General features: G+C 47.0%; 1 protein-coding gene across 1 annotated transcript in view; it reads right to left on the bottom strand.

Moving 5' to 3' along the window:
* The window catches only part of CACNA1A (calcium voltage-gated channel subunit alpha1 A), a 214,159-nt gene extending 205,492 nt beyond the window's left edge, over window positions 1–8,667 (bottom strand). Inside the window, exons 1-2 of the mRNA XM_044254073.1 lie at window positions 7,897–8,667; window positions 7,171–7,464 (exon numbers count right to left, since the gene is read on the bottom strand). Coding sequence (XP_044110008.1) covers window positions 7,171–7,463 — 293 coding nt within the window. The 5' untranslated portion in view covers window position 7,464; window positions 7,897–8,667. The remainder of the gene's footprint in view (window positions 1–7,170; window positions 7,465–7,896) is intronic.
* Between the last annotated feature and the right edge of the window lie 5,706 nt (window positions 8,668–14,373).

Here is a 14,373-nt window from a genome sequence, read left to right as displayed (position 1 = left end):
ACCTGAGCCCTGAGTACCTCCACGAAAGACCAGAGGATGTTCCCAGTCTGAACAGAAGATAAAAGTCATATCTGACCCAAGAGAGACGACAAAACTTGATCTGGACTTAACTCAGAAATTTCACTACAGAGCTGGGATCTCTCTCGCATTAGCTGCCTTAAACAGGCAGCTTCCGAAAGCACAGTTCATTCCAATAAAAAGCCCCAGCTTTTCAGAGGGGAAAAGCCACCTACCTTCTTCTTTCCCGCATACTAGGACCGTCTCTTATTCCCCTCCTCTCTCCCTTCTTGGGTGTTAAGGACTCACCAGTAGGGTGACCGGTGTCCTGCTTTGCCCAGAACTACTGGGCTTCCTGAGATGTCAAAACCAGGACAGTCCTAGGCAAACTGGGACATCTGGTCATCCTATCCAGACAAGGACTAATGCCCAGTGGTTTTGGGAACCCAAGTTGCGGAGCCCACCCCCTGGTTCCCTCTCCTGCAATGTTCTTTGCCTTCTCTATTCTCGAGGAAGGAAGGGACAAGTGAGAAACAAGAAAGACAGAAATTGGTGGGGGAGGAAGTACATTCTAACCCCAAATGAGCAGGGTTCTGCTGTTAACCTCCCCCACTGCTTGCCTGGGGTGACCTCAGCAACTGTCCTAAGGCATTTGGTTTCCATCCTGGGCTGGACTCTTGGCCAGCTCCAAAGAAGGAGATGGGGTGTGAGAGAGAACAAGGAAGCTAATTACATACTTTAAAACTCCCTCACCTTGTCACCCACAAAGGGAGGGATCAAGGGACAAGACGACAATTAATTTTATCTTAGACCGAAGGGAATAGAGAAATAGGTCAAGTGGGCACGAATCTTCCCCCTTTACACCTTCCAGAAAGAACAGCGAATACAGAACATCTGAGGGTTGCTTTAAAGAGTGCCACACTCAGATTAAGATCCAACCTGGCCAGTCACGGGGGCCACTCATACCCAGAGAACCTGATTTCCAGCCAAAGTTTCCAGAAAAGACCATTAGGGGGGAAAGTGCTCTCTAACATTACAGCTTATGTATTTTGGAGCTTCTTCATGCCTGACACAACCCAAGTGAGCATTTAGCATGTGCGAACCCACTTAACCTCCCCAATTCTCCAAGGGGAGACACTAACCTCATCGCGGACACTGAGGCTTTGATGCCCAAAACAGCCTGGCCAGGGAGCTGCTTGAACTTGGGCCTGGCCATCCCACAGCACAGGATGTTTTCCCTCTCCTCTGTCATATTTTGGGGTACCACACCGATCCTTCCCAAAGAGCCGAGTTAGCATTCCCCAAAATGTATTAACTGTGGGGCTTTTGGGCTTTGACGATATCTGGATCCAACCCACTTTCGTGGTGCTGCCTTCCATTGTTGATGGAGGGCTTATGTGCCTTGCTATTGGGGAACGGGGAGGAGAGGGGGTACATAAGCCCCAAGCACCCACGAGACATCCCCCCACATCCCTGAAGAAAGACTTCACTCTCAAGAGCCACTGTCCCCCAACTTCTCGAGCACTATAACTTCAGAGACCTTCTTTGGTTTGATAACCTCATGTACACATCCCCTTTCTGACCCCCTACCCCACTGGTCCCCTGTACCTAAAACCCACTGAAAACCTCAAATGTTGGACTAAGGGCAGAGCAGATCTATAGGGTGTGCAAATGGGTGGTAAGAGGCTTTTTCACTCACGGTAAGAACATTTATGGAGTACTTACTTCGTGGTAGGGCTGCAGGAACAAGGGTGACAGGCATGGACAGGTCAGAGCCTCACAGCCTCAGAGCCTGACTTTACCGTGAATGGTGGAACCAGCGCACTCCAAGTTAAGAGAGTCCCTTTCCCCACACTGGAGAACCCCTTCCTCCCTCTTCCCCATTTCTCTGATGGGTACATAATACTACCATATCCAGCACTGTCTATACACTCCCATAATCCTTTACCTAAACCCTAGATGCCAGACATGCTTTGGAGTTTAGAATTTGGTGCTTTTAAAGGGATAACGAGAACATGAATGTAAAATGGGCACAGCCACTTGGAAAAAGTAGTTTGGCAGTCTCTTATAAAGTTAAAGGTATACTTAACCACATACCCCAGCAATCTGACTCTTGGGTATTTACTTACCCAAGAGAAATGGAACGTACATTCCCAATGTTCCCCCTAAAACCTGTCTGCCAATGTTTATAGCGACCCTAGTCACAATTGCCCAAGCTGGACACATCCCAAATGTCTCTCAAATGGGAAATGGATGAACAGACTGTGGTCCAGTCATCCCATGGAATACTACTCAGCACTAAAAAGAAACGAACTACTCCTATGCACAACAAAAGGAATAGATCTCAAATGGCTTCATGAAAGCAGCAAGGCTTCAAAGGCTACATACACAGAGATTCTATTTCTATGACCTCCTGGAACAGGCAGAAACATAAAGATGGAGAACAGATCCGTGCTTGCAGGGGTCTTGGGTAATGCAGACTCAGAAAGCATTACGGGATCTCCTGGGATGATGAAACTGTTTGAGATTTTACTTTTAAGTCATCTCTCCATCCAACATGGGGCTCGAATCCACAACCCCAAGATCAAGAGTCGCACACTCCACCGACAGCTGGCGAGGCTCCCTGAAACCATTTGCTATCTTTGTTTTGGTGGTGGCTACATGACTCCATGCGTCTGTCAAAAACTCACAGTGCTATATGCAAAGAAGGGTGAAGTCTGCTAACTAATTTATACCTCAATAAACCTGATCTTGGGGGAAAAAAAAAAAGAAGAACAAGAACAAGAAGAGAAAGACCCTAGGATGTACCTATGATATGACCTGGTTACTCTCAGTGGAACCCACAGATCACGGCAGGGGCAATCCCTAGAATCCCTAGAATCCTGCTGGAAAAGCAAAACTCTAGGCCCCACCCCAAACCTGCTGGGCCAGAATCACTATCTGAACGAGCCAATCCTCACACACATGAAAGTTTGGGAGACACTACAAGGCATACACAACAGAGCATATCAAACATTTCTGTATCAAAACACCCCAAAATGTACATCATGGGGGATCAGTCAAGACTATATGTAAAGACTATAAACTCAGGTCAGTTCCAGGTAGGATTTTACCCCTGCATGATCTGATGTTTTGGTTTCCAGAGCTTTGGGGGTTTGGGGATTACAGAGGAGGGATCGCACCTTTGTGGGGAAGAAAAAATCCCAATGGAAAAGCCATGCTAATTCTTACTTCCCAGAATTCTGCTTTTCTGGAATTACCAGCCATGCCGGTCTAGTAGAAGTTTCACAGGGGTCACACTGTCTTGCCTTCTATAGTAGTATCTTCTAGCACATTCTACTTTTCAGGATGAGCAGAGGGCTGATACCATGCTCCAACTTCTCCCAGGGCTCCCTCTGGTTCCCATACAGAACATTCCTCTTTTAAAAAACTAGGGAACACCAAGCGGCCAATGTCCATAGGTTACCTGATGTGATGGGACTCGGCTCCTTATGGAGATGGCCAGAAACATGGATGAAAAGCTGGAATCTTGCGGCCAAATCAGGAGACCGAGTGGGACAGCACACAGACCTGGGCCGCGGCTCCTGCAACAGCCCCACTTCTTACATCGTGCTCAGTGGGAGATCTGCTGGCATCAGCAGGACTGGGGGAAGATGACATTCATACTGGCGTTTGGTAGCACATCAGAAGGAATGAGTGGCATTAAGTAGGGGCTCTGGTAAGGTTGACAGATGCACCCTATTAAGCTGACAGATTTGAGCTCCTTAGAAGCCAGCACCAGACCCCATCATGGCCGCACTGAAATGAGACTCCCGATCACCAAAAACATGGAACCAAGGTGTGGGTCAAGACAGCCTGCTGCCCAGTATGCCCAGCATACTCCGAAAGAAAAAGGCAGCAGTGTGAATCTGAGCATCAAAGATTTCCATTTGGGTGTTCTTGCTTCAGAAGAGAAAACTAAAATGAAGGAGAACACTTAATTCTCACTGCTGGCTTCAAGCTTGGAGGTGCCAAGAGAGTAGGGTACAGAAGGGTAAGGCATTGCTGTGGCCAAGTGCCGAAGGGCATGGAGACTGGAAGGCGGCCCCCTCCACCAGCGAGCCATGCTGGAATTTGCACATGCAAGTAACACTCTTGGGCCCTATGGAGTATATAGCCAAGTTCACGGAACGTTGGCTTGCTCCTTCCGAGACAGTGAAGAAGGTCCTTTCCATAGCCCTCTGCACCCTTAGTGGATGTTATTTCCAAATACACACCCAGCTACACATGCATCAAAGAATGGCAGGGCAGTTTCATTCCTAGGCGCAGACCCAAGAGAAATGTTCAACCCAAGACGTGTACAAGAATGTTCCTAATGACACAATCTGGAGACTGACCAACTCACAAGTAGAGGGAACAAGTACACTGTGGTAGAGTCACACAGTAAAACGCCCAGAGCCACGAGAAGGAGCCACCTCCAACCACTTGCAGGAATCTCGATGATTCTCACAGGCATCCTATTGAGGAAAAAGAAACCAAACACAAAGGAACACAGCCTGTGCCTCCACTGACCCGAAGTCCAAATGGAGGAGAATGAACCTGTGGGCTTAGAAGTCAGAGTAGTGGTTAACCCTGTGGTGTGAGGGGTGGGGGAGTGGAGGGGGCCTGAGGGGGGCATCTGGGGAGCTGGTCCCAGCCTCTTTCTTGTCCTGGCACTGGTTGCAGTGGTTGTGGTCACTTTGCGAACACATATTAAACTGGACTTGACTTGAGTACTTTTGCATACATATATTAGCCTTTATTCTAAAAGTTCAGAATAAGTACTGAAAGACATTATCTTAAATGGCAGAAGCGTTTGGATACAGAAGCCAGCGTCTGCCCTGGTACCCTGGCTTGACGGCGTTTCTCCAGTCCGTCTCTTTGTGCTGGCCCCCGAGTCCCTCATCCAGCGCCCCTGCCCCCAGCTCTCTGTCCTCTCTCCTCTCATCCCCCCAGCCCCCAGAAGGCTTAGACCTGGATTACCCTGCCTGGTGACAGATTGGGGGGATGGAGCGCTTTCCCTTCCAGAGTGGGGCTGTATAATGTGTTTGCTGCCTCGGGCCAAAAAGAGAATAAAAACTGTCTGCAGAGAACAAAATGCACAAACTCACAAAGCAAGAAAGCCAAAGAAAACCTAAAGTACCAGCAGAATGCTCCCGATTCACCTGCATCCCTCCCGAGAGATTGTTCCTTCTGAGAGGTCCCTGGCAATCCCCTCCCTCCCCAACAGCTCTCTGATCTGCAGGATTCAGTCTGGACGGGGTGAGCTGAGGACACAACATTAGGACTCCCACCTCCTTCCTTTCCTCTTAGAAGACTCCAAATCCAGGCTCCAGAAGGCGATCTAAAGCCATTTTCAACATGGAAACCTGTCAGCCCAGTGATTCCCTCCTGGACAGCCCCTGGAGTTATTGGAGCACGCACACATTAACATCGTGCCACCCTCCAAGCCCCCACCACTCCTGAGGCAGAGGGTGGGGAGGCAGGCAGAGTGATGGATCACAAGACCCCTGAGCATTTCAGTGGGTCTTCACAAGGTTGGAACTTGGGAGGCAAAGTCCGGGCTCCTGGTTTGTGCACCAATCCAGATGACATCGTGCTTATTTGCCCCTCCAGAAAGACCCCAGCTGAACCTCCTAATTTTGACCACCCTCAAAGTAGACTGTTCACACCAAAACCTCAGAGCCCTCTTAGAATTTCAGCACCCAGAAGCCAAAAGCTTGCTCAATTTTGAGTTCCCCTAAAAATGAATCCACCAGCCACAGAGCTCCTCAAATAAGCAACCCCAGGACCACCCGGGGCCCAGCCCTGTTGAGTATATAACAGTTGAAACCAAACACAACAGAATGGGGGCTCATTGCTGAGCCCCAGGGGCCCATCCAGCCCCGTTCATTTGTACACGGAGGGCAGCCAGTTGGAACCAAGCCAAGGAGCAGCACATTTGGGCATGGCAGTGGCCAGTCAGCCTGGGGAGCAGGGTGCGTCCCCCCACTTGGAATCTGGGTCATGCTTAGATAACTGCTAGAAAGCCCGACTAATTACCCATCCTTGCCTGCCTACATCTCAACAGATGTTAAGCCCTCCTCAAGGTTTATTTCAAGCAGGCACAGATTTAAAGAAACACAAGGGGATCTGCATTTTGATAGCATCTCAATAGAGGAAAATGTGGTCTTCACCTTCTTCCTCTGTATCTTTGATTTAAAGAAAAAAAAAAAAGGCATTTACCTGCCCAGAGGTGTCCACATGGAGGCTGATTCTCCTGGTGTCCCCTCCCGGTTCCCTAGGGTGGGAGAAGGCAAATCCAACCCAAGGCCTGACACCGTACCCTAGGAAGGACCTGCCACCTCATTTCCTCTTGCCCTGTCTTTCTTATTGAAATAGTCCATCTAGGTCTTCCAGGTCAGGGCCCCAGATAGGGCAAATGGGATGTTTTCTGTACCCCAAACGATGATGAGGTCCCTGGGCAGTGGCTGAAGGAAATGGGACCAGCAGACATAGGGGTGAAGAAGTGCCCTCCAACCCACCACTGCCTTTTTCAGATGGGGGCCAAGGGCCCAGAACGAGATATGAGCTCGGACAAGTGCTGGCCCCTCCGTTTGAAGGCCACATGTTCTTCCATCAGCTCTTGGCCCTGGGAACCCCTAACCGCCCTGCCCTACGAGAGCGGTCCCCTCTTCCGGGGAAGGCAGGGGTAGAGAAGCCAGTGAGCTGGGTTCGGTCTCCGGCTCTGGAAGCTCCCGTGGATTCCAGTGAGGGCCACCTAAGGAAACCCAACCAAAGCCCCCGTGGTTCTCCTGCCCTGGCCAGAGAGCCCAGGCCCCGGCCGGGTCCGTGATCATTTGGGAAAACTCTGACCCATCCAGAACTGGCTCTGAAGCTCCCACCCAGGCCCCTATTACGACCCCAGGGCCCAGCCCTCGTTCTGGAATCCACTTCCCCGGTTCCCCCACCCCAAGCCTCCACGGTAGCTCAACCCAGCTCGGGGTGGAGAGATTCTCCACACTCCTCCCCGGTGCCCCCTCTCCCAGCCCCTGGAAGACCCCCCCACCTCCCATCAACCCCCGGGTCTCTCTCCCAGCCTGGAAGAGGGGAAGCGGAGGGAGGAGGGGGAGGCGCAGCTGCCGGGGTTCGCTGCCGGGTTCGGGCAAAGGATATGGCCATTCGGTGATCTTTTTGGCGTATTTTCTCACCACGTTGTCCTCGCTGAAGAGGAATAGAGACCGGTTGACCGTGAGGCAGTTCTGTCGGACGGGGATGGGGTTGTAGAGGGCCATGGTCCGCGCTCTCTGCGCCATTGACTGCTTGTACATCCTTTGCGCCCCGGGCTGCCCGCCCTGCCGGCTGCCCCCGGCTCCTCGCCCGCCTCCGGCGCCCACGACCACCCCGGCGGCTGCCCCGGAGCCTCCTCCCCCGTAGCGGGCCGGCATCTCGTCTCCGAAGCGGGCCATTCTGCAAAGAGCAAAGGGCTCCGGGTTACGCTGCGGCGAACGATGCGGAAGACGCCGCCGCCGCCGCTGCCGCTGCCGATGCTGCCGGGGCTGTGAAGACGGCGGCTGGAGCTACGACTGCGGAGACGCTCCACGGCCCAGCCCATCGGGCGGCGGCGGCTCGGCGCCTCGGGTCGGGGGCTCACAAGGCGGCTGCCCGGCCCCAGCCGGGGATAGCGGCTCGGGACATCTTCCTGGCTGACCCCGGAGAAGGAGGGGCGGAGGAGGGTGCGGGGGCGGGGCGCGGGGGCCGGGGAGGGGGAGGGGAGAGGGAAGCGAGGCAAAAAATAACCGAGGAAGGAATCCAGGCAATCCCCAGTCCACCCACTCCGGAGGAAAAAAAAAAAAAAAAAAAAGACAGTTTAAAAAAAAAAAAAAAAAAAACAACGCACACCCCCTTTAAGACGCGAACGGTTTGCAAAGGACGCCCCCCCCGGGACGCAGTGGAAGCTTCAAATTCCTCCGAGGTCCGGGTCAGGCTGGCATCTTGCAAAAGGAGTGCGCTCGGCCCATTAGAAAAAAAATTTATTAAAAAAATAAAAATAAAAACCAGGTCCTTGCGGGGGGGGCACAGCCCCCAAAATTTAAAAAAAAAAAATCCCTCTTTCTGTTTGCTTGAGTTCCTAGACCTTAAAAAGGCTGAAAGATCTGTAGCCAAAATAAATAAATAAATGAAATGAAATGAAATGAAATGAAAAAAAATATTAACGGAAAGGGAAAGAAGGGGAGGGGGAGGGAAACGCTCCGGAGGGCTCTTAAGGAGTCTTGAAGCTGCAAGGTCCGGGTGATTTTTTTTTTTTTTTTTTTCCTTCCTGAATCACCAGCGGCTGCCTCTTCTGTTCACGAAGGAGTGTGAGTGTGCGTGTGCGCGCAGCCTTTCGCTCAACCGTGCCTCATCTTGGGGTTAAATTGCAGCAATGAAATCCTGAAAATTCCCAACAGGGGAAAAAGAGAGAGAGGGAGAGAGAGAGGTATGCGCCGTTCGCTTAGCCACTCAGTAGCTGCTCCCGGATGCTGCAATGCCTAGCGTCCCCCGCCCCCCAATGCCTCCTCCTCCTCCTCTAGGTTTTGCTAAAATAAGACGGGTGTGGAGGGGTGGGGGAAGAGAAAGGAAGAGGGAAAATGGGCTCAAAGGTCTAAACCACTGGCCAGCGAAGCTCAAAGAGGAGCGATTGATGAGTTTAACGGGAGAAAGACCCACCCAGAATGTCGACACATGATGGCCCACGACCAATCGCGGAGGCGCGAGGGGACCCGGCTCAGCGGAGTTTGTGGGGGAGAAGTGGGGAGAGCCGGATGGTCGGGAGGCATGGGGGAAGTTGGGACGACAGATTCCTCCTCCCCTGGGAGGAGACCTTGTTTTCCAAAGGGTTTCATTTCGGTTGCAGACAACCGGACGCTCTCAGCATCTTGCAAGGAGGAGGTTAAGAGGAAGAAACTTAATGATAAAAAGAGAAGGAGATTCGTGTCCAGGGGTGCAATTAGTCCGTCTCTAAACAAATCTGGTCCGTTGAGCAAAACACACTTTTTGAGGAAAACGATTTGGGGGCACTGCTGTCAAAGTTTCAAGTTACTGAGGCCGGGCAAGCTGGAATAAAAGGCTCAGCTCCTCTTTGAGAAAACTCCAGAGGTGGCAGATCTTAACTGCTTGAGGCAGATAACTAAACCAGGTCCTAATATTGGGCATCGTGTTCACTTCCCTCCAGAACCACTGCAGTTTATTTCCCATTCCCTTTTTTGTATTGTGAAGTTGAATAAACACACAGAAAAATGCCTACAGCATAAGTACAGTTGAAGACTTGGTTGTGAAACCAATGCTCTTGAAACTAACACACAGGTCCAGGGCTACCAGTGGGACATCGCCAGCTTCCCAGAAACACACATACAGGTCTTCCCCCAGCCATAATCACTGTTCTGACTTTATACTATTAATAACCTTGCTTTTCTTTATACTTTTACCTTATTGTGCATTCCCAAATAGTACAGTTCTACTTGGCATCTTTTTGGATTCTTACATAAATGGAATCATACATACAGTATATATCCTGTGATGTCTGGCTTCTTTGGTCCAACATAATGTCTTTAAGACTCATCTGTTGTCATGTGTAGCTGTGATTGATTCACTTTCACTGCTACATAGTATTCCATTGAAAGAGTATGTCACAATTTGTTTACCCATTATCCCATTGATGGACTTTTGGACTGTTCCCAGTTGGGGCTTTAGACATTCCTGCCTCAAATACTCTGTGCCTGTGAGCATGCATTTCTGTAGGAATAGCCTTCGGAATGGAATTTCTGGGTCCCAGAGTATGCCTACCTTCAGGTTTGTAAAATGTCATCAAACTGTCTTCCAACGTGGATGTACCAAGAAACCACTGAATTTTTAGGAATCCATGTATAGGCTTAGAGGGCAAGAGTGAGGGTGAGGGTTAAGAAACAGGATGAAGAAGGCAAATATATATATATTTTAAGCCTTAGCTAGTTGAATTTGAGTTGATCACCCCCACGAGTATTTGAGTTCTTTGGAACATTCTAGAAAAGATACATCTTTATATAAATTCCCCATTCTGTGCTATGAGTCATCCTTTACAGGTTGCTTACAGCATTTTCAAGATTTTCTAACTTGTCAAAGTATGGACAAAATGATAAAACCAAGACTAACTAGAGTTGCAAGGAGATGGAGCATATAGGATTCTCGACAAATAGTAATGATTTTTGTATTTCCTGTTACTTCATATCTCAAGGGCAAATGATAGCCAGTGGAAAACAAGAAGTAATCCCAGGTGCGTGGATGCCAAAGGCCAGTCATGTAAGAAGATCATGTTGTGCAAAGCAAACTTACAATAACTTGTTTTTATGGACTTTCCTGAGAAGACAGTGGAGTTTCATAGCATAAGTGTTACCTACACAGATTTCCAAAGACCCCAAAGTCTTTCAGGAAAGAGTGACATCTCCTTGATAAGGTATTTATGAATGTTCATACATGCATACATCCCCAGCTATATACAAATGCATGGACCAATCTCACAACCATTATGCTAAGCCAAAAAAGCCAGACACATAGTAGAACATAGTATATAATAGTATATAATGTTGTTCATACAAGGGCAAATGAAAAGATATATAGGCACCTCTATGTTCATTGCAATGTTATTTACAATAGCCAAGATATGGAAGCAAACAAGTGTCCATCAATAGATAAAGGGATAAAGAGGAGGTGGTATATATATACACACACAGTGTACACACACACAGACACACACTGGAACTATACTTCTATGAGTTACGCAGTTTTCTGTGTGTGCTATCCTTCAAAAGAAAATGCTTGTCATGCTTCTGAATGTAGGTCCCAAGTGGCATCACTTGGCATGGTGACCTGTAATTCTCATTGTGCACTTTGACTGTGAGGTCCCTACAACAAACACTGGTTTTTATTTATTTATTTATTTATTTATTTATTTTAAACAGGAAGACAACAAACGGTCCTCTGGAATGCTCTAATCCATGCCTTGACAGCAGACAAGCTGACTACATATCAGAACCACCGGCAAAGTGTTGTATAATTCAGACTCCTGGGCCCTCCCCTCTACCCAAATTCCCATTCAGCAAGTCCTTGGGGGTATAGCTAGGTTTGGCAATCACTACTCTGAAAGGCGAACTTACCATCCCTATCTTGGCATTCTCTAGATTTATCAAGGGGGCATTGTTGGCATTTTTGGTGGAAAAATTCTTGTTGTTTGGGTCTGTCCTGTGCATTGTGGGCTGTTTGGTATGCCTGGCACATGCCCACTAAGTGTCAATGGTGCCCTAATCTTGTGCCAAACAAAGATATCCATACACATTTCCAAATGCTCCCCACCAAAGTGGCAGAAAGTCTACCCTTTCCTCTCACCAAATGGCATTCCCAAAGTGTGTCTGATTATGAAGTTCGACATATCTGAGTATACCTCTTCTTCCTCAGAATCTTCCTAAGACCTCCAACCCCCTCAAATGCTCAATCAGCCTTTTCTGAAAAGAACTTAACTCAGGCCCCCTAAAGTGTGACAGGGCTCCAAGTACATTATCCTTATAGATTCACTTTACAAAACCAAAAAAAAATCATGTAGCCAAAGGAATGAATCCCTAATGTTAGAATCTTACTATCACCTAGGAAATGGGATGGATGGGCAAGAAATCTTCATAGCCCCTCAAATAACTTTAGTAGGTAGTATCTTGCATCCCATTACTCCAAATTACTAATGTTGACCAGTTAGAATGGCATAGAACCTCATTAGCATCATACATAGAAGCAGTTTAACAGCAGACCTCCAGGAATGAGTCTCAGCCATTGGTTCTAATCTAACACATCTGCCAGCTGGAGGTTTAATTTATCAATCAGCAGCAGCATTACCATACTGGCTTTGAGAATGTTATTCAATTGAACAGGGCTAGCATCTCTGAAATAAGTTCTCCAAATAAAAAACTGCAAATCACATTCATTTGGCTGTTAAAACAATTACTAGCTAATCCAGTCATGTTGAGTTGCAAAAATGGATCAGCCAAAAGACATTTGGTCTCTGCCTTCTGGTCTGGATACCAGTCTGGGAATGAGTACCAAGATCTTTGGGAGATAGAGAGTAACAATGACAAAAAACAAATCTTATAATCCAGACATGTGGGTCATGATGTAGCAGTAATAGTGAATCCAGAGATGGAATGTGGCTATCACTCCAGACATGACATTACAGAGCAGTACATGCCCCACAAATTTCTAAAAAGAAATGAGGCAGAGCCTCATTCTGGGTGCAGACCTGGATTCAAATCCTAGCTTCCTAGCTGTGTGTTTTTGGAAAAGCTCTTAGCCTCTCTGAACTAAAACTTCCTCATGTGTAAAAAAAAGACAAATCTCCTTACTCCACAGGTTGCTGAAAGGATTAATTAAGATCAAGCTTAGCACAATGACTGGCACACAATTAATAACCAAGAAATGGTAAATAGATGTTTAAATCACCACCATCTGGAAAGATATTCCATGTTCATGGATAGGAAGACTCAATATAATCAAGATGTCAGTCCTTACCAGTTTGATCTATAGATTCCCTGCAATCTCAATCAAAATTGCAGCAGGTCAAGCTCAGTGGGGAATCTGCTTAAGGATTCTCTCTCTCCCTCTCCCTCTGCCTCAAATAAAGTATTTTTTTTAATTGCAGCAAGTTATCTTGTATATATTGACAAAATCATTCTAAAGTTTATCCAGAGAGGCAAAAGACCCAGAATAGCCAACATGAACAAAGTTGAGGGAGGAAAACAAAGAAGAAGGACACTATTCAACTTCAAGACTTACTATAAAGCCACAGTAATCAAGACAGTATAATATTGGCAAGAGAATAGAAATAGATCAATGAAGGAGAAGAGAGAGCTCAGAAATAGGCCAACTGATCTTTGACAAAGGACCAAAGGAAATACAAAGCAAACCTGTCTTTTCAATGAATAGCACTGGAATTACTGGACATACACATCCGTAAAATGAAAGAAGTCTGAACAGATCCTATGCTTTTCATATACATTAAAATTGATCACTGATTAAATATAAAATGCAAAACTATAAAACTCCTAAATGATGACATAGGAGAAAATCTAGATGACCTTGGAATGAATTAAAAAGTTGAACTTCATTAAAATTAAAAGTCTCTGCTCTGCAAAAGACACTGTCAAGAGAAGAGAAGACAATCCACAGACAGGGAGAAATAATTCGCAAAGATATGTATGATAACAGACTGTTAACTAAAATATACAAAGAATTCTTAAAACTCAACAATAAGAATGTGAACCTGATATTTAAATGAACCAAAGACCTTAACAGACACCTTGACAAAGATACACAGATGGCAAACAAGCACATGAAAAGATTCCCTGCATCACATGTCATCAGGGAAATACAAATTAAAACAAGGATGTACCCCTACACACCCGTTAGAGTGGCCCAAATCCAGAACATTGACAACACCAAATGCTGGCGAGAATGTGGAGCAACAGGACTCTCACTCACAGCTGGCTGGGAATGCAAATTGGTACAGCCACTCTGGAGGACAGTTTAATGGTTTCTTACAAAATTCACCTTACTCTTACCATAGGATCCAGCAATGGCACTCATTGGCATTTACCCAAAGGAGTTGAAGACTTCTACACAAAACCTTGCACACGGATGCCAATAAGCAGCTTTATTCATAATCGCCAACACTTGGAAACCCAAGGTGTCCTTCAATAGGTAAATGGATAAACTGTGGGACATCCAGATGATGAAATACTATTCAGTGCTAAAAAGAAATGAGCTCTTGAGAAATTAGAAGGCATGGGGGAATCTTTAATGTGTATTATTAAGTTCAAGGAGCCAATATGAAATAGCTGGACACTGCATGATTGCACCCATGTGACATTCTGGAAGAGGCAAAATTACAGAGACAGTATAAAGATCACTGGTCACCAGGGTTAGGTAATAGATAGATGGAGCACAGAGGATTTTTAGGGCAGTGAAACTACTCTGAGACTACAATAATGGATCACGTCATTACACATTTCTCAAAATCCACAGAATGTACAATACCAAGAGTGAGCCCTAATGTAAACTATGGACTTTGGGTGATAATGGTGAGTCTGTGAAGGTTCATCAGTTAGAACAAGTATACCTTCTGCTGAGGATGTCGATGGTGCGGGAGGCTGTGTGTGTGCAGGGAATGGGGTATATGGGAAATCTCTGTACCTTCCACTCCCTTTGGCTGTGAATCCAAAACTGCTCCAAAAAATAAAGTTTATTTTTTAAAATCACTGTAAGTCACCTTTCCATACCTGGGATCTGAGTCTGTGTATGTCATTGACCCAGACTGATTTCAAT

Source organism: Neovison vison, chromosome 6, assembly GCF_020171115.1.
Source record: "Neovison vison isolate M4711 chromosome 6, ASM_NN_V1, whole genome shotgun sequence".
In the NCBI taxonomy this organism is placed as follows: Eukaryota; Metazoa; Chordata; class Mammalia; order Carnivora; family Mustelidae; genus Neogale; species Neogale vison.
Note: the sequence above shows the minus strand (reverse complement) of the source record. Positions and strands in the feature narration are given on the sequence as shown.